Source organism: Corythoichthys intestinalis, chromosome 16 (assembly GCF_030265065.1).
Source record: "Corythoichthys intestinalis isolate RoL2023-P3 chromosome 16, ASM3026506v1, whole genome shotgun sequence".
Taxonomy (NCBI): Eukaryota; Metazoa; Chordata; class Actinopteri; order Syngnathiformes; family Syngnathidae; genus Corythoichthys; species Corythoichthys intestinalis.
In genome coordinates this window covers 42,154,928-42,181,806 of record NC_080410.1, presented here as the reverse complement: position 1 = coordinate 42,181,806, position 26,879 = coordinate 42,154,928, and the positions used below count along the sequence as shown (strand labels likewise).

General features: G+C 39.5%; 1 protein-coding gene across 1 annotated transcript in view; it reads right to left on the bottom strand.

Moving 5' to 3' along the window:
* LOC130931754 (myosin heavy chain, fast skeletal muscle) overlaps positions 1–26,591 on the bottom strand; it is a 39,807-nt gene extending 13,216 nt beyond the window's left edge. The window contains exons 1-23 of the mRNA XM_057860753.1: positions 26,521–26,591; positions 26,224–26,449; positions 21,305–21,448; positions 21,071–21,227; positions 18,547–18,574; positions 18,326–18,440; positions 18,155–18,247; positions 18,004–18,067; positions 16,059–16,157; positions 15,878–15,981; positions 15,673–15,811; positions 15,474–15,592; positions 15,248–15,397; positions 13,509–13,679; positions 13,134–13,440; positions 12,981–13,063; positions 12,812–12,899; positions 12,377–12,494; positions 7,425–7,548; positions 7,216–7,352; positions 6,884–7,139; positions 6,540–6,782; positions 6,275–6,451 (exon numbers count right to left, since the gene is read on the bottom strand). Of these exons, the coding sequence (XP_057716736.1) occupies positions 6,275–6,451; positions 6,540–6,782; positions 6,884–7,139; positions 7,216–7,352; positions 7,425–7,548; positions 12,377–12,494; positions 12,812–12,899; positions 12,981–13,063; positions 13,134–13,440; positions 13,509–13,679; positions 15,248–15,397; positions 15,474–15,592; positions 15,673–15,811; positions 15,878–15,981; positions 16,059–16,157; positions 18,004–18,067; positions 18,155–18,247; positions 18,326–18,440; positions 18,547–18,574; positions 21,071–21,227; positions 21,305–21,448; positions 26,224–26,430 (3,123 nt within the window). The 5' untranslated portion in view covers positions 26,431–26,449; positions 26,521–26,591. The remainder of the gene's footprint in view (positions 1–6,274; positions 6,452–6,539; positions 6,783–6,883; positions 7,140–7,215; positions 7,353–7,424; positions 7,549–12,376; positions 12,495–12,811; positions 12,900–12,980; positions 13,064–13,133; positions 13,441–13,508; positions 13,680–15,247; positions 15,398–15,473; positions 15,593–15,672; positions 15,812–15,877; positions 15,982–16,058; positions 16,158–18,003; positions 18,068–18,154; positions 18,248–18,325; positions 18,441–18,546; positions 18,575–21,070; positions 21,228–21,304; positions 21,449–26,223; positions 26,450–26,520) is intronic.
* Between the last annotated feature and the right edge of the window lie 288 nt (positions 26,592–26,879).

Sequence of the window (26,879 nt, the reverse complement as noted above, 5' to 3'; positions counted from 1 at the left end):
AACATACAGTTTCAAATTCAAGATGCTTATTTCTTCCACCATCATTACATTTTGAATAATATTTAGCTGGTACCAAGTGAAAGAAGCTGGCCTCGTCTACGGATCATCAGTTAAACAGGTGTGTCCAAACCTTTTGCAAAGGGGGCCAGATTTGGTGTGGTAAAAATGCGGGGGGCTACCTTGGCTGATTTACATAGAACAATATATTTAAACAAAGTTTAGCAAGCCCTTCTGTGCGTCACATTTGCTTTATTATTTTTTTAAATTCATAATTTCAACAATCTCGTCTTTGTGGCGTTCTCTTTCGACACTCGGGCTCTTGCGAAACTGCGGTCAAGCCACCCTCCACTCGTAAAAACGAAGTCAAGCTAGCCGCCCCTCATTTTGTACATGTCAGCGTGTCTTGTTATTATCGCGTCACATCGAACTCTTTGAAAACAGCGACTGTCTCTTTGCAAATGAGGCAGACACAGTTGTTGCGTGTTTTATTGAAGAAATAGTCCAATATCCACCTATCCTTGAAGCGTCGGCCATCGCAGTCAACTTTTTTTTTTTTGATTGTCGCCATTTTAGAAATCACACAGGGTAATGTTGCTTAGAGTGCTGCTCTTAATGTTTTTCAAAGTTTCGTGAGAATAGGCAGAGTTTCTGTGGAAAAGATAGTTGTAGATATCAGGGTAGCAGATGTCAGGCAGAGAGGGCGAAGACAGCGGGTCGAAAAATATCGATTTAGGCATCAAATATGGATCTGGCAAATGGATAGACTGAAGCTTTTCCACATAACGTCTTTTATGCAACGCATCCAATGAGTTTACCGCTTCCATGAATTGCTCTATAAACTGAACGACTAATTGAAACCATTGAGAATAGGGCTAAACAGAGACGGACAATATGGCGGCCGGATACAGCGTCACGTCATTCTGTGACGTCGGTGAGTAGAGTCTATAATGAGGACCAACACGGTAGGACAGTATAACCTAGAAACGTGGCCGCCGCGAGAACGCAGTGAACCGAGGGCGTTAAAGTCAATCAGCCAATGCACACCAGTCGCAGTGCAGCCGCGTGCTAGACACGTCCCAGAAGCGGCTCAACACGACGCACGCGAAAAGAACGGCAGAGTTTATTATTTGACGCGAGACGCGACCCTCCTACTACCTGTAGCTAGGATTGGGCAGACCGGTTGTCACTCGTGTAAAAATACGGTGGATCCGGTCAATTTTCAAACTAATATGCAATCGTAACCTACTTTTTGACTCCATCAGATCTCTTGAGTGGTAGATCAGGGCACAGTTGACTTGTCTTTGTTGATTTACTGCTGTCTTCTCTGCTATTATAATAATAACCAACACGGCCCCGTGTTCAATACAAAACCCTCCTACCACAATAAAACAAGAAGGAACTAATATTCACATAGGAACTAAAGTTATACAACATAAAATATACAATATAAATGAATACTACATCACAATTGTAAAATATAAACACATAATATAATAAATAATAACCCATTTAAATAAAATAAATTGAAATGAGCTAAAACACCTGTAATTAAACAATAAGAATATACTGATCCTGCTTACACAATTGAATTTATTAATTTCTGTGTGGCCCTTTAACTTGAAAAAATCCACCAATAAAGCTTTTGAAAACCGTTCATAAGAAAAAAAAAAAGATTCATTGAGGCATTTCATTTGTAAAATATATGTTAAATTCTTTGTCATTTTCTCTTTAGCACAGGACTTCTTTTTTCTTCTTTCTTTTAGAAAGAAAGCTGACCAATACGCGGGGTCTGAAAGGTAAATTGTTGTTGGATTATCTTTAAATACCCGCTACTTTTTGAGCAGAATTCGAGCTTTGTATAGACCCTACTCACCTACGTCACAAAATGACGTGTCGCTGTATCCGGCCGCCATATTGTCCGTCATTTTTTAGCCCTATTCTCAATGGTTTCAATTAGTCGTGCAATTTATAGAGCAATTCATGGAAGCCCCGGTGTTATCTGACGCCGTAAACTCATTGGATGCGTTGCATAAAAGGCGTTATGTGGAAAAGCTTCAGTTTATCCATTCGCCAGATCCATATTTGATGCCTAAATCGATGTTTTTCGACCCGCTGTCTCCGCCTGAAGTCTGCTACCCTGATATTTACAACTATCTTGTCCACACAAAATCAGCCTATTCTCACGAAAGTTTGAAAAACTTTAAGAGCTTGGAGGCTTATAAATACTTCGTTGCTGGTTGGGTGAAACAGGTCCTCGTCCACGAAAAGTCAGCAGGAATCCATCTTGTGTTCGGGAAGGTGAGTTACGAAATTTTCAATTCAAAATCTTTTGTTCTTGCTAACATCCACTGTCAAGTCTAATGTATTTCATGTCATTTGTCAATGGAGCTAGGGCTTTTAATTAGGGCTATCAAAATTATCGCGTTAACGGGCGGTAATTAATTTTTTAAATTAATCACGTTAAAATATTTGACGCAATTAACGCACATGACCCGCTCAGACAGTATTCTGCCTTTTGGTAAGTTTTACAGCAAGGCTTTTTGTTCTGTCTAACAGCGAACTCTTGTGGTCGCTTTGCGACATGGTTTATTGTTTTTCTTGCTAGTTCAATATGGCTGCACGACATCTCGGGCTGACGTCTACGTTGTAATGTTGTGCTTATATGATCCTTGGACAAGATTTGTCCGTAAGTATGGTTGTTGTAAAGAATGTACATATTAAGTTAGTAAGCGAAATGTTATATTTTTTGTATGAGACGCTTTCTGGTTATGTTTAGTGAACCTGTATAGCGTGCTAAGCTAACGTTGTTGCTGATGCAATGCTTGTGTACTTTTTTTTTGTAGTTTCACTACGGTCTAAAGAGGACAATGGTTTGAGGCCATTTTATTAATAAATCAGATGAAAAAGGAAGTCTGATTATTAAGGCGTCGTTCACTAGCTGTCTAGCTTTGGAAAAAGTAGACGCTTCGGAGTGAGGACAGCATAGTACTGGTGTCAACAATAATCGATTCGGCGATGCATCCCGATGCGGGCCATGGACGATGCGATTCGATGCGGGCAACAAGCCGAATCGATTCAGCACATATTAAAATATATAAGTCCGTTCAAAAATCTTCCAGTGATGCAATGGATTTGGTTTCCCCATTTGTATTATTATTCTCATGTTTACCTGTAGAGGGAGCTATTGTACAAGAAATGCAGGGGGGACGAGCAACCCAATTTTGCTTCCTCACGGGAGTAACGTCACAGACATGCGCAATTGCGCAGTGCCAATCGAGAAAGCAGAGAGAAGCAAGAGAGAAGAGGGAGTGCGAAAGATTATTGACGCACCAAAGACATTGAAAGCAGGCATATGGAGACATTTTGGCTTCTATGAGGTTGGTGTTGGTGTTATACTTATATAGCGCTTTTCCACCTTTCAAGGCGCTCAAAGCGCTTTACACTATCTCGCCATCCACCTACTGGTGACGCAGCTTGGTGGGAAACTTGACCAAACTTATGCGGTGTGTGTAAAAAAAAAAAGAAAGCCCTGGTCTCATTCAAAGCACTAATTAAATGCTGTGATGTTTTTTTTTTTTTTAAATTTTTTTTATATATATATATTACTATTTTCATTTGACTACAACCAGGAATGACACAAGAGCCTATAAAAAGTTGTTTAATGTCTGACCGCTTGTGTTGCGTCATGATTCACGAAAAATATGCTTTGGTTTAGCATTTTAATGCATCCCAGGCTTTAATGCATCGTGATGCATGGCCGAATCGAACCGAATCGAATCGTGGCCCTCTGAATCGAATCGAATCGAATCGAATCGTGGCCCTCCGAATCGTAATCGAATCGAATCGTGAGGGCAGTGCCGATGCACACCTCTACAGCATAGACAGATTTAAATGACAGTAGAGTGAAATGCCCACTACAGTCCTTTTGTACCGTATGTTGAATGTATATATCCATCTTGTGTCTTATCTTTCTATTCCAACAATTTATTTTACAGAATATATATATATTTTACAGAAAAATATGGCATATTTTATAGATGGTTTGAATTGCGATTAATTGCGATTAATTACGATTAATTAATTTTTAAGCTGTAATTAACTTGATTAAAAATTTTAATCGTTTGACAGCCCTACTTTTAATGTTTATGTGGTTTAGCAATAGCACTCTCACTACATACATATATAATATGTAATAAATATGAAGTGCGATAGCACTACTTCAGATTGTCCCTAGTTGAATTTTTTGGCTTTTGACCTCAATAGTGAAATTGTAAATTACCGTAATTTTCGGACTATAAGCCGCTACTTTTTTCCTTCATTTTGATACCTGTGGCTTATAGTCCAGTGCGGCTTATTTGTTGATTTTCTTAGGTAACACTTTATTTGACAGCGGTGTCATAAGACTGTCATAAGATCATCAAAATTATGAAATGACACTATCATGGACATTACTGAATGCTTATGTCATGAAGTGTCATTTGGCAAATTATGTCACTAACTCAATTTTTGTCCATCTTGGATCTTTTGCAACCATTCAAAAGTGAGATCATTTGCCGGATAACACTTAATGACATCTGTTATAAGCATTCATGAATGCTCAGGACAGAGACATGTCATAATTATGATTGTGTAATGACAGTCCTATGGCACCACTGTCAAATAAAGTGTTAGTAAATACCATAACTAGCAATTGATGAAACAATTGGAACAGTAACTGGAGAAATATTTAGAACAGAACATGATTTTTGATTGTTATTTACATCTGTAGCGCTGCAATGCATGCTAATAGGCATGCTGGATGACAACAGTCAACAGCAGGTGGCAGCAGAGGTTGACTGTCTCCCACAAGGGAGCAGTGATGGCCAAATGAAGCTTCTTGAAGCAATACAGCTTTGCAGTAATTGGTTCAAAGTTTAATGGTGGTTCATTTGGTCTTATGACAGCCGCTGTCAAATAAGGTTGTACCGGTTAATATCTTTTGGTGTAAATATCCCATGATACAGTGAGGACAGCTGCGGCTTATAGTCCAGTGCAGCTTATCTATGAACAAATGCCGTTTTTGTGCCAAATTTGGTGGGCTGCGGCTTATTGTCAGGTGCGCCTTATAGTGCGAAAATTAGGGTAATTGTATGAGAACTTCCCCTTATAATTATATATTTTCAGGTAGTTCATTCACAACGTCTGAGTGTATGTTGTCGGCGATTAGCCTAGCAATGATCTTAATTGTGGTTGTCAGCCCAAAACCCTCTAAATATATATTAAATGCATCTTACCAGATATAAAATGACTACTGCATAATCTGTGGTAATCGTTTGGAGCCCAGTTTTCTCGTCGAATTGCAGCAGCCCATCTCGCTCTCCTCTCCGGGTCTCTCAGAATACGGTAGAACTTCAAGTCTCTCAGTCTATCTTCTCTGTTATTGCAACCGACCGCCACACACGCCTTCACCATTTTGATTATTAATGTTAACGAGCAGAAAAACACGCCACAATAGGAGGAATTTACGTAGCGGTAATGCATCAACAGTGACGAGTTGACGGACAATATGGCGCGGGGGCGTGGTTGTGACGTCATATGAGTAGGGTCTATAGGCTAATGTTCCTATTGTTGAAAGCACAAAGGTGTGTAATAAACAACTAGCACATTTATATTTTGCATTTTGTTTTCTTACTGTACCGAAAATGAACTGAACCGTGACCTCAAAACCGAGGTATGTACCTGTAAGATGTGCTTGATATGCTTTTGCACACTAACAGTATTTACAGTAATTAAATCAATTATGTGTGTTTAAAACTAGGTGTTATGATTATGTTTTCTCATGTAACAGTCTATTCGCTTGTGCTTTAGTGCTTACACAATGAAAAGAGTACGGTTTCTGTTTTCAGTAAACGTTACCATAATGTTTCATTCACGGTTTCTGTTCTCAGTAAACGATACCATAACAGCTATTTCTCGGTAAACGAAATTCACGCATGTGCAATGAATGCTCTTCCACTTGTCAATAAAAGACGCAACCCCAGGGAGGGGGCTGAGAGAGGCTCACGGTGAGCGAACGTACTGCGCTGTCAGCCCTCTCCCTGGTGGCCACCGGTGAAACTCAGGATTCCGTCTCCTGTCTGATCCTTGCCTTCGTCCTCCTCTAGGTCTTTGTTATTTTGCTCGATACAAGTAAGTTTAAACCTAACAGTACCGAACCGAGATTTCTGTGTACCGTTACACCCCTAATAATTCCAGATTTTAATTTAAATCTTAAATCAACACGTGTTCTTCTTACATCATCCACTTGCTGTTCCAGCTTTGTCTTGGCCTTGGTCAGAGTGTTGACTTTGTCTTCCTCAGCTTGGAGATCATCCAGTGTTTGCTGGTGGGCCTCTTGGAGGGCTTTCTTCTCCTTTGTCAACTTGGCAATTGACTCGTCTTGAGATGCCATCTCCTCTGTCAGGTTTTTCACCTGAAATATTGTGATTACTTGCAATTACTTGAATGTCTGTGAACTTTAAGCCATAATTTTCATTCTTTAAAGTCGGGATTCACTTCACCTTGTTTTCAGTGGCATGTTTCTCTTTCTCCACTTTCGCCAAGGTGAGTTCCAAGTCGTCAATATCTTTTTTCAGCTCTGAGCATTCGTCCTCCAGCTTTCTCTTCTTGGTTGTAAGCTCGGCGTTGATTTCCTCTTCGTCTTCCAGTCTCTCAGTCGTCTCTTTGAGTTTGGCCTCGAGCTGGATCTTGCTCTTAATGAGCCCCTCACATCGCTCCTCGGCATCTGAGAGGTTCTCACTTTCCTGAAGTTAAACATAGCATTAATTGTCTTTGAATAAAAGGCATCTTTGTTGGATGAAGTGTTGGATGACTGATCTGTATGGGTGTGTCAGAGGTCACTCACTGCTGCTACTTGCAGTTGCAGGTCATTCTTCTCCTGTAACAGGGAAACCATCTTTTCCTCCAGTTCTTTCTTTTTGGCCAGAGCAGTGGCCAGGTCATTTTGCATCTTGCCGTAATTCTCCTTCATTTGCTGGAGCTCTTTCTCAGTCTCAGCGCTTTTCAGGAGAGGCTTGATCTTGAAGTACAGATGCATCCATGGCCAGTTTTTCACATTCATGAATGAGCGCATGTTGTACTGGATGGTGAAGATTGCGTCTCTATGAATCACAATAAATAATATTCGTTACATCTGTGTGTCAATGTACTTTGTTTGATAGAACTTCTGATTTCTACCTCCTTTCCATCATCTTGACAAACTCTTTCCTCATGAGGAATCCTCTGCAGAGAGCCTGAGTCAGGGTCACCAATGCTGCCAGTTTCTCATCTCGCATCTCCTCCAGGGTACCCAGTAGACCAGCTTTGAAGAACACCTTTGTAGTACAAATGAGTGTTTTAATCTCTTCACCAGACAGTTCATGCGACCTTTTGTCCCTCGTGACTACCTTCGTGTGCCCAAATCTGTACTGGGTGTGATCAATATCAATGGAGCCCAAGAGTTTCTCAGCAGCTTTCTTGTTGTCAATAAACTGACCCTCTGGGATGACACTGGCATTTAGTACTTTGTATCTGGAAGATAATGTGTCAAATACAATGACCTCATTAAAGGTAAGCTGAAAACAACTTAGAATGGAATAGAACTTTATTGTCATTGTCAGCAGCGAATGAACATTGTGAACAATGAAATTTGACGTGGCACTCCACTATAAAAATATGTGTTTAATTAAAATAAGATAAAATATATCGTAAAATATATACCCTAGGGCTATAAGCAGGGGTGCACATAATTTTTTTGCCCAGGTTCTCAGAGGAGGACCTGGAGATGTGACTTGGTCCTCATTGAGCTTGAGAGCCGACCCGCCTGATGCGATAAATTTATGACAAGCTTTACTTAGAGCCAATTAACTTTAATTAATTATATTAACAATTAATGCTTGATTAACATCAACTGGCACAACAAAATTGCCATTACTTTGAAGTGAAATGTAAAGAAATAAGAAGCACCAATTCAAAATAAAGGGCATTATGCGGCTCCCACATTAACTCCAAGCCTTTTTAAAAGGGGGATATCCTCCTCATAAGACCTCATTGAACGTGCATGTTTAGCTTTGTAAAATGCGAGCAAAAACACGTTTGTCAGTGCATGTCGCTGTTCATTACCTTTATTCCGCCACTTGTCCATAGGGCGAGTGGGGTCCTGTTTGACATCGATAGTTTGCTTAATTGCCACATGCTCTCTGTTTTTTTCGTGCTTTTCAAAGTTTGGATGGCTGAAATTCTTTGACCCTCCATAAAATGCGCTGCTCTTATCGGCGACATTGGGATTCTCACGGCACATTTTGTACCGCATTTCCGTGCGAGCATCATTTGCTTCTAGCCATGGTACCTCCTGTAGCCACTTTTCAGCTTTTCACTTTTCGGTAGCTCCGGTGACGTCTCTGTCGTCTGTCTGTCTTTTGACGGGGGTGGGGGAACACGGAAGTAATTTAGAGATGGCCAAATGAAGCCTCATGAAGCAATGAAGCTTTGCAGCCAATTGGTTTGCACATGTAGCAAAGCTTCATGGTGCTTCATTTACCCTATGGCGCCATCAAGTGGTCTAGAAGCCCAAGAGGTCAACATTGTTAAGAATTCAATGGCTATTTGCTTAAGACAAAGATATGAATGTGCTTGTGTTAGTAATTTAGTATGTGAACAAAATACAACAAGTGCTAAGGGTAATTTGTTATTCATTTTTATTTAGAAATAATAGCTTTCCCACAGTGGCTGGCTTTAAACAGTTTCTTTTTTTTGGGAAAATATTTCACCAGGTTTAGAAAATATTCTTTCACAAGGCACAGATGAAGCTGGGGTGCAGAGAAATGTGAGTGCCAGTTTATATAAATTTGGGTAGGTATTCTTTTGTGCCTCCCAGTACACTAATGGATTGTTCATTCTGTTGATGTTTGGTTCAGATAGGTACACACACACACTCACATTTATATTAAAGTAGTTTTTCTCCCTTACCTTATTGAAAGCAATCAAATCAAAATGTTCCCATACAGGGGAGGATCGCTCTTTTCGCGCAGGTTCCATCGCAAGCAAAGGACAAGGCTCGAAAAAAGATTGCACTGGTTGCACTGTTGCGCACAGATGTAATAAGTACAGGAGCCCGAAATTCACAAAATGTGAGATAACAGGCGATCGCCATTGCGTTTTGCAACCAATTTATACCGTAGTCTGTCAAGTTTTTGCAATGTGCGCCAAACGTTGGATCACTTCCGAAGCACTCACGAGATTAAGCCGGCCGCCAGCCGCCGGCCACCGGCCACCGGCCACCGGCGAGGCTTCCCACGTCATCATTTCCGGGTTTTGCCGAAATGAAGCGCGCCTCGCTTCGTGGAAACCCCCCTCCTATTATTCGACACAAGCTTCGGAACCTCGGCTCATTTCGTCCCATCACTAAAGTAATTACTCAGTGTGGCCTGCCTCTTCAAAATTTTGAGAAGTTATTTTCTCGTGTCCGCCGCAAATACAGTGGTCAGCCATCGGTAGGCAAAAGCGTTTGGAAGTCGTTGAGGGCCAGCGCATTTGTCTACGTCCAGTAAGCATGCGCGCATGCGGACCACTTATGTGCACCCCTGGCTATAAGTAAATAATTATAGCTTGCTTAGACCGTAACAGAAACTGGACTGACAAGAAGAAAAGGCTCAAACACCGACAGAAAATGGCATATGATAAAACTAGGGCTGTCAAACGATTAAAATATTTAATCGAGTTAATCACAGCTTAAAAATTAATTAATCGTAATTAGAGATGTCCCGATCCACCGGGTCCGATCACGTCATTTTCAAAGTATCGGAATTGGCAAAAAAATATCGGACATGCCTTTTTTTAATATATACTGTATATATTTTTTAATTAAATCGTTTTCTAATTGTATTTAACGTTACAAACATAATATGTTACACTCATCCAGAGTCTTTAGTCTAGGCTTAAGGTAGAGTTATCAAATTTATCCCGATAACGGCGGTAATTAATTTTTAAAAAATGTATCACAGTAAAATATTTAACGCAATTATTGCATGCGCTGCACGACCCACTCACGCATTGTTGTGCTCAATCTGTAATTGCGCCGTTTTACCTATATAGAGCGATAAAAGGCAGCATAAAATGAGTAGAGTGAATTTTTGGCAGCCTTTGGAGCATTTTTTCAATTGGTTAAAACCTTACAATCCCTCTCCCTACGACTAGAAATATCATGGGAAGCAATTTGGGGAAGCAAGGTAGCATTTGATCTTTTTCTTAACACCTTGTTTTATTTCCCAACGCAAAGAAGGTATATCAATTGGTAGCACTACGCACAGTCATGGTTCCGCTTCCCATCATGCATTTAGGCATGGCTACAGTATCATTTACTGAAAGCTCAACAAATACACTAGATGGCAATATTTAGTCACAATATACAAAGTCACATTCATCCTTTAAGAATTACAAGTCTTTCTATCCGTGGATCCCTCTCACAGAAAGAATGTTAATAATGTAAATGCAATCTTGAGGATTTATTGTCATAATAAAAAAATACAATACTTATGTACTGTATGTTGAATATACTGTATATATTCGTCCGAGGTTTATTCATTTTTTTCTTAATGCATTGCCAAAATGTATATGATCGGGAAAAAATATGAGGAATGATTGGAATTGAATCGGGAGCAAAAAAAAGCAATCGGATCGGGAAATATCGGGATAGGCAGATACTCAAACTAAAACGATCGGATTGGAAGAAAAAAACCCTACTTGGAACATCTCTTCATGAATGACAATGTGAAGATCGAAGGACCGGATTGTTGGGACAGAAAAGCTACTGTGCTCAGTGAAATCAGTACAAGATCTTTCATTGTTGAGACAGAGGATGGACACAGATTGAGAAGAAATAGGAGGAGTCTGTTAAAGGCTCATACGGCTACAGAGAGTCATTCTAAGGATGCTGGAGCTGAAAAACAAAGTGCCACACAACCACCTGAGCTTCCTGTATCATCTCCAATGACAGAACCACCGAGAAGATCTACTCGAATGAAGAAATAAAAATAGAATGACTAATTGAAAATGTTTGAAATGCCTATTTGCTATTTTTTCATTGCAATAACGGAACGTTTATGGCCATTTTTAAATTTGAATTAGCACATTGCATTTAATTTCTCTTCACACACAGAAAAAAGTTATACAGCACCACTAGCTTTGGACGGGGGATGTAATAATTGCTATACTACAAGTGTCCTATAGGGCGCGCTGCCTCCATTTTTATGTGCTTGATGTACTTGTGGTACTTGTTCTTAGATCACTTGGTTGACTTGGTCACATGCAGTGTTGTTAATAACGGCGTTAGAATATAACGGTGTTACTAACGGCGTTATTTTTTTCAGTAATGAGTAATCAAATTAATTACTTTTCTCATCTTGGCAACGCCGTTACCGTTACTGAGGCGGGAAAGGCGTGCGTTACTATGCGTTACTAAGTTGGTTGAATAACAAAAGTCTGAGCGAGACGGACTAACGGAGACGAGAGAGCAGAGCAGGAGTGGGGAAGACGCCGTTGCAAACGCAATGCTAGGTGGCTCCAATAATACCTGACTGTAGCCATAGCCTACAAACTACGCCCGCATGATACGGTAGATATCCCATATTATAGAACTAGATGCAAATGACAGACACGGCTGCATTGGCACATGTTTTAAGGACTACACGCATTAGTAAACAGCCGCCATCTTAAAGCAGTAGACCTCTCAGGAAGGCTCTGATGTAGAGATCCTTCCTAGCGAACCGAAGTAACTTTTTTTAAATTTTATTTTGAAATGCTCCTAAATCGGCAAAATCTTGACTTAAATCTATCTTTAAATGATGAAACAGTTTTAAAACTTACACATGTTGAAAGTAGACCGAAAGGAACTAATGCAGTAACGGGAGCAATTTTAACAGTTGATTCACAACTTCAAATGACTTCCACACATAGCAAAGGTTACTATCTAGTTATCGCAATACCCTCTAGTTAAGTGGAGGGTAAAGAATTGGGCTAGGGCCAATTGTCCCCAAAACCCTTTAAACTTCACATTGTGTGACCTTTATTTATTTTATTTTATTTTATTTTTTTGAGAAAAAAAAAAGCATGAAAATTATCACTAGTCACTTTGCCAAGCAACTCATTACTCTTACACTCAGGTAACTGAGTTACTAACACAATTACTTTTTGGGAGAAGTCATTTGTAACTGTAATTAATTACTTTTTGAAAGTAAAATTAACAACACTGGTCTCATGAGAATAAAGCTAGCAGCTCACTCAAGCTTGCTGCAAGATGTTGCTGCTTATGTTACTAAGCAAATAGCAGAACATTACAACTTCTGTTTAGTTTTGCTCTCACCTCTGCTTGAAGTCACCGTAGAGGATTCTACTGGGAAAGCCCTTCCTGCAAATCCTGATACCCTCAAGCACACCATTACACCGCAGTTGATGGATGACCAAGAAGTTCTCCATAAGACCTGAAGATTTTTCAGAATATTTCATCAATCATTTCGTTGGAAAAATCAGAGCCGGGGTCTCCAAACCGGTCCTCAAGGGGCACTGTGGGTCCTGGTTTTTGTTCATACCCATCGAGCACAGATAATTTAACCAATGACGTTTCTGCTAAAACAAGCGGCATCGACAGCTATCAACTGTTTACACTTGTAAGACACCAAATTGGTGCAAAGGTGTCTTCGTGTTTTGTTGCGACAAAATCCTGCACCCGCCGTGGCCCAATGTGGAATAGTTTGGAGACCACTGCATTGGTGTGAAAGGCCTAAACAAGACATCAAACCTGGGGTCTTCGTTTCATTGGGAATCAGGCAGCGTACAAAGTGAGGATGAGTGCTCCTCAAGTTGGTCATCAGCTTGCCCAAGTTCTCCTGTGAGTTTAAATATCGTCAATTAAATCAACCGTCAACTTCAAAACATGATCTTATTAGGTATACTAATTTTACATTTACCCTGAAAAGAGCTGAGACAGTCTGGAAGGACCCTCCCTTCTTTTTTCCACCTCCCTTCTTGCCACCACCACCACCACTGGCCTCTGTTTTACAATTCACGGTCATAATCTACCAACGAAAACAACATTTCAAGCAGAATTATGACCGTCATACCTTCAGCTGATGCATGGGTCGCATACAACATAGCCAGCAGTTTGTTTGAAGACTTCTGGTAAAGCTGGACAACGGAGTCGTTCAGTGGGTCCTTGTTTTTGTCCAACCAGCCGGTGATATTGTAGTCCACGGTACCAGCGTAGTGAACCAACGAGAAGTGGGCCTCAGCCTTGCCTTTTGCGGGCTTTGGCTTCTCAAAGGCCTTGGTCTTCCCAAGATGCTGGTCATACAGCTTGTTTTTGAAAGACGTGTCTGTAGCCTTGGGGAACATGCACTCTTCTTCAAGGATGGAGAAGATGCCCATTGGCTGTTTAAGAGAGTTGTGTCGGTCACTTTGTAGGAACTTTCTCAGAAACCGGCAAGGACATATCTCACCTTCTCAATAAGCTCAATGCAAGCAGCCAAGTCCATACCGAAATCGATGAAATCCCAATCAATTCCCTCTTTCTTGTATTCCTCTTGCTCCAGGACAAACATGTGATGGTTGAAAAACTGTTGCAGTTTCTCATTGGTGAAGTTGATGCACAGCTGTTCCAAACTGTTGAACTGGAGTCATTACAGATAAACAGTCATTAATCCAGAGATTTGACGTCTCTCGCCGCTAATGACCGTAAATATGTTCATTAAACTACAGTTGTGGTCAAAAGTTTACATACACTTGTGAAGAACATAATGTCATGGCTCTCTTGAGTTTCCAGTTATTTCTACAACTCTGATTTTTCTCCGATAGAGTGATTGGAACAGATACTTCTTTGTCACAAAAAACATTCATGAAGTTTGGTCCTTTTATGACTTTATTATGGGTTAACAGAAAAAGTGATCAAATCTGCTGTGTCAAAAATATACATACAGCAACACGAATTAGCAATTTCTTGTGAGTGATTATTGACTTGAACAATCATTGACTTGAACAAGTCAGGAAAGTCACTTGGAGCCATTTCAAAGCAGCTGCAGGTCCCAAGAGCAACATGGCAAACAATTGTTTGTAAGTATAAAGTGCATGGCACTGTTTTGTCACTGCCACGATCAGGAAGAAAACGCAAGCTATCACCTGCTGCTGAGAGAAAATTGGTCAGGAGGGTGAAAATTCAACCGAGAATCACCAAAAAGCAGATCTGCCAAGAATTAGAAGCTGCTGGAACACAGGTGTCAGTGTCCACAGTCAAGCGTGTTTTGCATCTCCATGGACTGAGAAGCTGCCGTGCAAGAAGGAAGCCCTTGCTCCAAAAGCGGCACCTTAAGGCTCGACTGAAGTTTGCTGCTGATCACATGGACAAAGATAAGACCTTCTGGAGGAAAGTTCAGTGGTCAGACGAAACAAAAATCCAGCTGTTTGGCCACAATGCCCAGCAATATGTTTGGAGGAGAAAAGGTGAGGCCTTTAACCCCAAGTACACCATGCCTACCGTCAAGCACGGTGGTGGTAGTATTATGCTGTGGGTCTGTTTTGCTACCAATGGAACTGGTGCTTTACAGAGAGTAAATGGGATAATAAAGAAGGAGGATTACCTTCAAATTCTTCAAGATAACCTAACGTCATCAGCCCGAAGATTGGGTCTTGGGCGCAGTTGGGTGTTCCAACAGGACAATGACCCCAAACACACATCAAAAGTGGTAATGGAATGGCTAAATCAGGCTAGAATTAAGGTTTTCGAATGGCCTTCCTGACTTAAACCCCATTGAGAACTTGTGGACAATGCTGAAGAAACAAGTCCATGTCAGAAAGCCATCAAATTTAACTGAACTGCACCAATTCTGTCAAGAGGAGTGGTCAAAGATTCAACCAGAAGCTTGCCAGAAGCTTGTGGATGGCTACCAAAAGCGCCTAACTGAAGTGAAAATGGCCAAGGGACATGTTACCAAATATTAGCGCTGCTGTATGTATATTTTTGGCCCAGCAAATTTGATCACTTTTTTCTGTTCGCCCATAATAAAGTCATAAAAGAACCAAACTTCATGAATGTTTTTTGTGACAAAGAAGTATCTGTTCCAATCACTCTATCAGAGAAAAATCAGAGTTGTAGAAATAACTGGAACCTCAAGAGAGCCATGACATTATGTTCTTCACAAGGGTATGTAAACTTTTGACCACAACTGTATGACATGTGACCCACATCGAAGATCTCAAATCCAGCGATATCCAACACGCCGATGAAGAACTGCCTTGGCTGCTTTGTGTCCAACATCTCATTGATGCGGATGACCATCCACAAGAACATTTTCTCATAGACTGACTTGCACAAAGCTGAGACAGCATTGTTGACCTACGAGAAGTTCAGAGAAGTTTTAAATTTCACATTCATAGAAAAAAACAAGTCTTATTTCATGCCGGTTGTTTACCTGTGGGACTGTCTGACCTTTGGTCACGAATTCATTCCCAACTTTGACCCGAGGGTAGCACAGAGCTTTCAGCATATCCGCCGAGTTCAGACCCATGAGGTAAGCGATTTTATCAGCCTCTGTTTAGCCAAAACGATTCAGTACCGTGTGAATCTTTGGCATCGTGCGTGTGAAGACGTCACTGCATCTGTGTACTTACCCTCAGTGCCATCAGGTTCAGCCTGCTCCTCACGCTGCTTCTGCTTGAATTTCATGTTGCCGTGATGCATCACAGCACCAGTCAGCTTAAAGATGCTGATCTTTTCCTCGCCAGTGAAGCCCAGGATGTCGATAGCAGTCTGTAATGTACATCAGTTGATTTAGATTAAGATTTATTAGATGTAGAATTTGATATCTATCCTTACATCTGTTGCAATGAACTCCTCGACATCATTGATGCTCTTGACACTGATTTCACCCTGACTGATCATATGGTAGTCATATGGGTTGGTGGTAATCAGAAGAGCCTCTAGATTAAAATGAAGGGAATACATGAATCAGTGATTTTATTTGATTGGCGCTTTAGTTGTATTTGACAGGACGTACCCAGCAGCTCAGGCTTGTGCCCGGTCATCAGCTGATAGAAGATATGGTAGCTCCTCTCAGCAGACAATTGGAAGGTGACACGGGACTTCTCCAGCAGATCTGTTAGACGTATAGAAATTTATGTAGAACCAACATTTTTTTGTCCAGTTGATATTGTCACTGCAGACACGCTTTTACTCTGAAATGTTCAACGGAAGTGCTTATTCTGAGTCTCTAACTGTAAGCTTAACGCTTGATAAAAGAGCATTTGGCATCCTTATGCATGTGGTGCACCTCGTATATTTTCTGTACTCATTTTTTGCAGTACTGTAAACCAGCAAGTTTCATGTTTGAAACTTGACGCGTTGAAGCACAGATTATGTTTGGGGAAGACGGCCATTGGTTTAGACTTTAGAGCAAGCTAAAGTACAGAGTAAAACTTTTCATTCATTCATTTTATGAACTGCTTGTCCCCACAAAGGTCTGGGTGCTGGAGGCTATCCCAGCTAACAATGGGCAGGAGGCAGGGTACACCCTAAACTGGTTGCCAATCAGTCGTAGACAAAGTACAAGTTTAATTGCTTTGTTTTCTCCATTAGTCTCAACAAGGGACGATAGGGACATAACACTACCTACTTTTCAGGATGCTCAAATTGTCCTCTCCAACTTTTAAGCAACCTTATTTGCACTATATGTTGATTTCAGTTACATAGGTCATTTAGATTGTCTTCCCATATGTTGTCAGGATAGAAAAGACCCTTCTAGAGATGTCGATGCCGATCGATCGGGTCCGATCACGTCATTTTCAAAGTATCGGAATCGGCAAAAAAATATCGGACATGCCTTTTTTTAATATATATATATATATATATATTTTTTTTTTTATTAAATCGTTTTCTAATTGTATTTAACATTACAGAGATAATGTGTTACACTCTTCCAGAGTCTTTAGTTTAAGCCTAAGGTAGGGTTATCAAATTTGTCGCGTTAATGGCGAGAATTAATTTTTTTTTACATTTATCACGTTACAATATTTAATGCAATTAACGTATGCGCTGCACGACCCACTCACGCATTGTCGCGTTCAATCTATAATGGCGCCGTTTTACCCATACAGTATATAGAGCTAAAAGGCAGCGTAAAATGAGTAGAGTGAATTTTGGCAGCCTTTGGAGCCGTTTTTTTTTTTTTTTTTTTTTTAAATGGCTAAAGCTTTACAATCCCTCTCCCAACGAGTAGAATAATCGAATGTAATAATCAAAATGTATATGATCGGGAAATATGATTGGAATTGAATCGGGAGCAAAAAAAAAAGCAATTGGATCGGGAAATATCGGGATCAGCAGATACTCAAACTAAAGCGATCGGGATCGGATCGGGAGCAAAAAAACATGATCGGAACAACCCTACTAGTGAACCTAAGTAACTTTTTATCTAAAATACTCCTAAATCGGCAAAATCTTGACTTGAGTCTATCTTGAAATGATGAAACAGTTTAAAAATTTTCACATGTCGAAAGTAGACAGAACGGAACTAATGCAAAAATGGGAGCAATTTTATCAACTTTAACGGTTGATTCAGAACATTAAATGACCTCCAAACATAGCAAAGGTTACTATGTTTTTTTGTTTTTTGTTTTTTTTTGAAAAAAAGAAGAAAAACAAAACATGAAAGGTAACACCAGTTACTTTGCCAAGTAACTTTTTTACTACTGTGTGTGTATTTCAGTAGTCAGTCACTAAACTAGCCAAAGAGCTAAGAGGCATTTTAACAGTCGAACATGTTTACATTTTAAGTGTTTATTTCATTTTCTTAAAAGGAAAATAAAGGCAGTTTAAAAAATAAAATGCAAAAAGTAAAACGAAACCGAACCAAAACCATGATCCCAAAACCGAGGTTCAAACCGAACCGTGGGCTAACTGAACCTTTGCACCCCTAGTACAGATATGGTTAACAGAAAACTCACAAGTTTCAATATCAGCCGAAGCCAGCTTGCCAGTAGACCCGAAGTGGATTCGGATGAATTTACCCTGAAGGTATTAACAGCAGCATGTCAGTTTGGCATGTTAAGAGTCAAAGTGAGAGTTTAAGTACCACGTTATAATTTGACGACTTACGAAACGAGAGGAGTTGTCATTCCTCACAGTCTTGGCATTACCGTAGGCCTCCAGCAAAGGATTGGCTGCAATGATTTGATCTTCCAGTGAGCCCTGTAAGAGATTGGAAAACCAAGTGATTTGGCTTCAACAGTAGTTTTTGGAAACTATTTTTCCAAGTTCAAGCTTTACCTGTATCTTCCCTCCACCGCTTGTTTCAGCCTTTTTGCCTCCAGCAACTGCAATTGTCGCAAAGTACTGGATGACACGTTTGGTGTTGACAGTCTTTCCGGCACCGGATTCTCCACTGCATTGCACACGAAAAAAAATGAAAAAAATCATGTATTCTTTTAACCTTTTGTTCATTGTAATTCACATTTCCTTCCTTCCTTAAATGTGACTGTTGAACTCACGTGATAAGGACAGACTGATTCTCACGATCTATGATTGAAAGGAAAAAAAAAAAAAAATGCTGAGTGATTAGATACCGTATTGGCCCGAATATAAGACGGCCCTGATTATAAGACGACCCCCTCTTTTTCAAGACTCAAGTTTGAAAAAAGACTTTTTGAACACCAAATTCATTTTTATACAGAAAATAATTCCAGTACATCCGAAACGCTTCAGCTCTCACTGTGCACAGACGCACTCTCTGCACCAACTTAAAAATCAACCTATCCAATGAACCTACTCGAATTGACAATATTGCGTAGTGCCATGGCAATCAATGACTTTTGGGAAGATATATAAGTGAAAAAACGGACAAAAGCAAAAAAACAAAAACAAAAACGGAAAATAAAAGCTCATGTAATGTGACTATGCTAGACTGTGTGTCCGGGGCTGTAGGGGGACGGGTATTGATAAGCATATGCTTTTTCCCATCTTCCTTTGTCTGTCATCGGTCTTTTCGGGCAAATTATTCCATATTTTGTGACTGTCAATGATTCACAGATGCTATTGACCAAAAACAATAATCAGTTGGAATTTTCCCGGACCTAAAAAAAGCCTTTGATACTGTTAACCACGATATCGTACTGGACAAACTAGAGAGACTTGGAATTCGAGGCGTCGTTCTAAATTGGGTACGTAGCTACCTACATAACCGATCGCAATATGTAACATTTGATGGGTGCAAATCAACTACACGTCAAGTCACATGCGGCGTGCCCCAAGGCTCTGTCTTGGGACCGAAACTATTTTGCGGACGACACCGACATCTTTTGTTCAGGGAAAGACCTGACAAGTCTTTCTGAGCAGGCCCTAGCAGAGTCTGTAGAAATCTCTTTCTTTGGCCAAACGATCCCACATTTTTTTGTAACTGTCATTGATTGATACCGATGACAATAAATATTTCATTCATTCATTCAACAAATGATTATAACTAGAGATGTCCCGATCGATCGACATCCCGAGCCATCGGGTCCGATCAAGTCATTTTCAAAGTATCGGAATCGGCAAAAAAATATCGGACATGCCTTTTTTTGATATATATATTTTTTAATAAATCGTTTTCTAATTGTATTTATCATTACAGACATAATATGTTACACTCATCCAGAGTCTTTAGTTTTGGCTTAAGGTAGGGTTATCAAATTTATCCCGATAATGGCGGTAATTAATTTTTAAAAAATTGTATCACGCTAAAATATTTAATGCAATTAATCCGTGCGCTGCACGACCCACTCACGCATTGTCGCGGTCAATCTGTAATGCCGCTGTTTTACCTATATAGAGAGCTAAAAGGCAGCGTAAAATGAGTAGAGTGAATTTTGGAGCCTGTTTTTAATTGGCTAAAGCCTTACAATCCCTCTCCCTACGATTAGAGCTATCGTGGGCAGCAATGTGGGGAAGCAAGGTAGGAATTGATCTTTTTCTTAACACCCTATGTTATTTCCCAACCCAGGGAAGATATATCAATTGGTAGCACTACGCACAGTCATGGTTCCACTTCCCATCATGCATTTGGGCATGGCTACAGTATCATTTAATGAAAGCTCAACAAATACACTAGATGGCAATATTTAGTCACAATATACAAAGTCACATTTGTCCTTTAAGAATTACAAGTCTTTCTATCCGTGGATCCCTCTCACAGAAAGAATGTTAATAATGTAAATGCCATCTTGAGGATTTATTATCGTAATAAACAAATACAGTAGTTATGTACTGTATGTTGAATGTATATATTCGTCCGAGTCATTTTTTTCTTAATGCATTGCCAAAATGTATATGATCGGGAAAAATGATCGGGAATGACTGGAATTGAATCGAGAGCAAAAAAAAAGCAATGGGATTGGGAAATATCGGGATCGGCACATACTCAAACTAAAATGATCGGGATCGGATCGGGAGCAAAAAAACATGATTGGAACAACCCTAATTATAACAATATATTTGAGAGAAAAAGCATATTATTTTCCCTCATTCAAATCTTAATATCTGAACATTTAAATATGTAAACTAAAGTGCAATCACATTCGTAAATGAATGGCTTCTGGTTTTTGAAATGTAAATAAACCAATATATTGTGATAAAACAACAAAATTGCAAGAACTGCATTAACCATCAAAGTGAAGTCCAACTGTAACTGTAGTCTTGAAACAAATCTGAATAAGGAAAAACCATAAAATTGCAAAAAAAAAAATTGCAAACTGGTTAAACTTGAGAGAAGCTGAGATCTGTCATGACAGAACATCGCTTCAATGATATCTGGCGCCATCTAGCGTCGTGGATGGGGAGTGTATCTGAGATCTGTCATGACAGAACATCGCTTCAATGATATCTGGCGCCATCTAGCGTCGTGAATGGGTATAATGTCTAGACCGCGAATATAAGACAACCCCCTCTTTTTCAGTCCTATTTCAAACTAAAAAAAACGTCTTTTATTCGGGCCAATACGGTAATACATTTTCTCTGCAATTTTTTTTTTGGTCTTACCCGTGAGCATGAACTGATAAGCATTATCAGAGATGGAGAAGATGTGGGGTGGAGCCTCAATCCTCTTCTTGCCTCTGTAGGCGTTAACGACCCTCGAGTCGTATACAGGAAGCCACTTGTAGGGGTTCACCACGACGCAGAATAGGCCGGAGTAGGTCTGGAAAGAGATTAGGTTGTTCTAGTAAAGCCCGAATTAAATAAGTTCCTCCATATCAAGTGAGTTAAAAAGCTCACGTAGATCATCCATGATGCAAAACGCTCTTTGAGGTTATACAACACAGCAGGCTCGTTGAGGTGGGTCATCATGGCCATGTCCTCGATTTTATCAAACTTGGGAGGGTTCATTGGATGGATGTCATCTTCTTTGACGGTGACAGTCTGAAGATTTAAGACGGTAAATAGTGAGTGGGGTGGGACAATATATCGTAAAGGTGATATGTATCGAGACTTTGTAGCCCCACCCACCAAGGATTGATACATCGTTTTAAAAAGGTGTCACTGTTTAAAAAGTTAAAAAAAAAAAAAAAAAGTGACCAGCACTTTTGCATCCAAAATCTTCCATTAGGATAGCCTCTATGTTAGCTCACTGGCTGCCATTGACAACACTAGACATTTGTAACCCAGCTACAAATAAAGGGTTAATTAAATTTTGAATAAAAACAAATAAAGGGTAAATTAAATTTAGAAAAAAAGATAAATAAATACATAATGTCGAGGTAATTATCGAGGGTTGATTGATTAAATATTTGCTTGATTGATTGAATATGTGCTTGTGCTCATATATACCATAAATAATACATATTGCCATATTTTTCTCTTATTGATATAACCAGTAAATGATTATTGCTTGCTATACTAGTTGTAGTATAATGTTTAAGTGTTACAATGAGTAAAGAGGGTCGGGATGACAACTGCCTTGGTTCACGGCTGCATCATTGCGTAACTAGACCTTCCAAGACATCTTCAGCACCTGGTGTCTGGACTTTCGTCTCGACGTTCGAGGACAATTTTCCATTCGAGGACATCTTCCATGGCTGCAGCGTTGCATAACTGAAGTGTCTGGGTCATTTTGACCGTTGTTTACATGTGCCTTTGCTTACACACGTGTACTTAGTTAGTTCCACCTACATGCTCACACATAGTCAACCAAAATCACATGGGTGTCTCCAGCTTGCTCCCCTCCTCCCTCAGGGCGGCACCCTTCTGTGTTAGGACAAACCCCTAAATAAAAATAGCAAGGAGGGTTTTTCCTTAGATCAATTTTGGTGACTATACAGCGTAATCTAGCATTCCTCTGTCTAGTCACTCTTTTGCTCTCCTTGGCCAAGAAAACTGAGTGTCTTCTCTCCTTATATTTGGGTAATTTTACAAATGTCTACCTAAGGGTCTATTTTTGAACTTGACACATAAAATGGCATTAAATTAAAACTTTTTCTTTCAACATCATGAAATAAAACTGCAACTTGAAAACAAATTAAATTGAAAATAAAGAAGCACTTAATAAAAGTAAGCTCCTCCCCAGCTGAGTTTGATGGCTGAGATCGACAATATCCACAAGCAGCTGGAGAGAGAAGACCATGCTAATCAGATTGACAAGGTAGGAAGAAAAACGATTTGATAAAATAGTTAAAAAAGTGACTAAAACCCAAAATATCCATATCCTAGCTCAACAGGGACATCGGTAGAACACTTGAGAAGTGATCAGGAGCGTGGAAAACGCGTTTATTGAGCCTAAACTGTCTTGGTAAGCAAGCGTTCTACTCGGAGCAGACGAGCTAACAGCTAATGCTAACGATGCAGACGAGTTAACAGCTAATGCTAACGATGGTTTTCCTAATCATTAAGTTAAGAATGATAAACGTTATTTTTATTATTGAAAATAATAATTTTGTTTTGTTGGATAAAAAATTGAAAAGATCTGAAAGTGAAATTGAAAGATTCAATGTTAAGTGAAATGACAATGTTAAAAATAATATTGTGTGTGATTGTTACAAATTCATGTACAATGTAAATGTACAGTAAATTTATTTAGATATGATTTATCTCTCAAAATGAGACGAGTAAAATACCGGTTTGTAAAAAACTACAACAGGTCAGGTCATTTTGTGAGACTGGATTAAAGTGCATGTGACACGAAAAAGCATGTTAATTTTATAATACACGCGGTATTTTATGCTCCTGAATGATATGGACCGCTTGGATGTGTGTGGAAGCGATTGCTTAATTTATTTAGATTTTTTAATCCCGCGCCATGAAAATGAGTGACTTCCGGCTTCTGTCTTGCATTGAGGAGGAGGGCGCTGTGACGTGTACAGTAGAAGACGTCCTCTTCACTATACAGCGTACTGTTGTGTATGAGAAAGTAGGATTCAGCTGATTTTGCGGATTAATACGTTTATTTTTCGCATTACGCCAGCCAAACGGCTGCAGAAAAATCATTCTGTGTGAGGGAGAGGCGTATGCGCCTTTTTGGAGTTTCAAAAGGTTCCCGTTCACCATGGATATTTACTGTGGGACCATTGGACTTACGAGAAGGTATGTAAACATCTTGTTTTGTATTATGTCAAATACCAATACAGCGATTACAAAGTAAACACTACAAACTTAATTAAATAAAGGACTACTTACGTTTGATCATTGATAGGCATGTAAAAAGCTCTCCTCATGCACATTAGCAGCACGTTAGCTGCACAACAACTGCAGCCACCCTCCTCCGGGAAACGAATTGTAAATTGCTCTCAGCCTGGCGGTTTGCCGATCCGCAAAGACAATCGACAACCCAGTCGTCATGTCAATAAATCCAGGCTAGTTATGTGTGATTTTCCGCTTCGAAGACTTTGAAACATCACTCGGTGCGGGTTAGCATGTCGGCTAGCTGTCACGCCTCTTGGTTTGTTTACATTCTCCGAAGCCGGGGAAGAGAAATGACATATGTCCGATTTAGGTGTGATAAAATATCGTTCGGGAGGTGCGACAGTAAAGGTGAAGTCGACAGTTTTGACCATTATGGAGTAATTTTGCCATGTCGTCCTGAATAGGTGCATTTTTATGATTTCATATTCCATTTAGCACAAGACTGTTATTTGTCATGACCATGCCATTTATTTAGCAATTAGGGAAAATACTTGGACAAAAACAATATCCTGTAAAAATATTGAAGTAAAGAGACAGAAACAATGACATTTTGCAGCTCTCTTCGTCGCGTTTTCCTCGTTGTGAATAGTTCCCCCTCGACGAGCTGACTGGTCGTTCTTAAGCCGTTTATGTAGCTATTGGGGAAAAATACTTGGATAAAAAGAATATCCTGTAAAAATATTGGAGTAGAGAGACTGAAACAATGACATTTTGCGGCTCTCTTCGTCGCGTTTTCCTCGTTCTGAATAATTCTCCCTCAATGGGCTGAATAGTAAAACCGATGAGCCCGGTCTACCGCTGACGTCATCCACCTGTTGGGGACGCTAAAGCCCTATAATGGTAGGCGTGGCTAACCGGCAGATTAAAAGATTAATTTCTCGTCATTTGCGCTTTGCTAAATTGTTGTATATAGTCGAATCATCTCAAAATATGATTCTAATTCACATAAAAATGCCATTTAAGACTTTTTTTCTCCTGTCGTATGCTCTTTAAAGATAAGAAGATTCCGGAAATTTGATGGCGAGCTTCCCAGCGTGAAAAGACCAAGAAACTTTATCCTTCATGTACTACTCTTCAGTGTGGTAGGACAATACCATCTCACAGGATTCCATACAAACTTTGGAGAAAGACTTACCTTATACAGGATTAAGGAAAAATCAGTGATCACTAGATATTTGAGTGAAAGACAGTTTTGATTATTTTTGGGCCCAATTTTATTTTCTTATACTGTTCTATTGTTTTGTATTGCATTGTTGTTATTGTTGTTGCACGAAGTCAAAAATCATTGCAAACTGCATTATCTGAGCTATTCATTCATGGTTACAGTACAACACTTAGGTCCCTAGTCGAATTCGAATCTTCTGATTATTTTGTGCACTGGTTACATAGAGGTTACACATACAATTCATTCTGACTGGATTAAACGTGAAGTGCCGTCAATGGCACTGAAACCAGAGTATTCTTTTGTGGGCATTTACAGGTCACTCCTTGTTCATTTTAAGCCATTTACAGGTTACTTTCTTTTTATAGAGGTAGATTTGTGTCTTTATTATTCAATTTAAAAAAAAGTTGCTTCAATCAAAATATACATTTTCAATCGAAGAAAAAGTCACTTCAATCAAAAAAATGTGTTTGAATGCAAAAATAAATTTTAAACTAAAAAAAAATATATTTGAAAACTATTTTTCTTTGATTTAAATAAAAAAAAAAAAATTAAGTCAAGTTTTTTTTTTTTTTATTGGAACAACATTTTTGATTGAAGTCATGTAATTTTGCGTTTGGCCCACATTTTGGCCTGGACATTTGTGTCTTTATTATTCAATCAAAAAATAAGTTGCTTCAAACAAAAAGATATATTTTCAAAAGAAAAATCACTTCAATCAAAAATAAAAAAAATTCAATCGTAGAAAAAAAGGTTTGAATGTGAAAAAATATTTGAGACTCAGAAATTCGCATTTGAACACTTTAGTTTTCATTGAAACTGTTTTCTTTGATTGAAGCAATCCTTTTTGTGTTTGAGCCATATTAGGGGTAGGACATTTGTGTCTAAATCATTCAATCGCAATAAAAGCTGCTTTAATCAAAAAACTATTTTTAATCAAAGAAAAAAATCATTTGCAAAAATATATATACATATGTATATATTTTTTATTTTATTTGAAATATATTTTTTTTTGCTGATGTCACACCCCCGTACCGGTGCCCTATATTCGGCTTGGACTACAGCAGCATCCGATGGCTGGATGGAGACCTGGTAGCCATTATTCTTGCGTCATACTTTTATGCCATTGGCATAGTCACCTGCCACTCAAACACACCGTAACCAAATGTTGAGTCAGTGCTTGCCATTGACAATGATTGACGTTGAATTAATTGAAACTGGGAGGACTGGATGTGTCTGTGAATGCTTCAGTTTCATCGTCAAATCTCGTTGCCCCTCCAGTCAATATTAATTTGACGATGCAGTTAGTGAGTTAAATGAGTACCCTATTAAAGGTTTGAGGCCTCGGTGCGTGTACCTTTTTTGAAATGAGGGTCTCAACAGTGGCTTTGCCCCCTTCCCTCTTGATGAGTTTCCCCCTGAGGTACATCTCTTCAGGATCCACGACAAAATAGGCGGTTTTGGCATCAAAGGGAGCCGCCTGAGCCTCAATCCTCTCCTTCTCTGGCTTCCTGAGGTAAACGGCCGCCTCGCCATACTGCTCCATCTCCGCGTCGGTGCTCATGGTGGCGCTTTAATGGAGACTGTGAAAGCGCAAAAGTCACTTTTGAAATCTTGCGTCAATTGTGTTAAATGAAGTGGAATTGTAATTTACCTCTTTAAGTCCCGACTGAAGATGAAAATCAGATCTGCTCTTATGATCCTATTAAAAACCCTCGTTGGAAGCTTATCAGTTATTGTTAGAGACCTGGACGCTGGCTTTTATAGAGGACGACTGTCTCCTTGGTAGGTAGGTGTGCCCTGCTCAGTTTGGTCATGTATTCTTGTCGTGTTGTCGCTAATCCTGTGACATTGACATTTAACGTGATTGTGTTGCCTTGTGCCATGTTTTATGGTTGCCTTCTGTTTGCCCTCTGGTGCTAATGTGAAATGGAAAGATAATACCCACAAATAAATTAATAAAAAACATTTTAAAACAGGCTTTAGCAACTGGATATGTATTTGTTTTTAGTA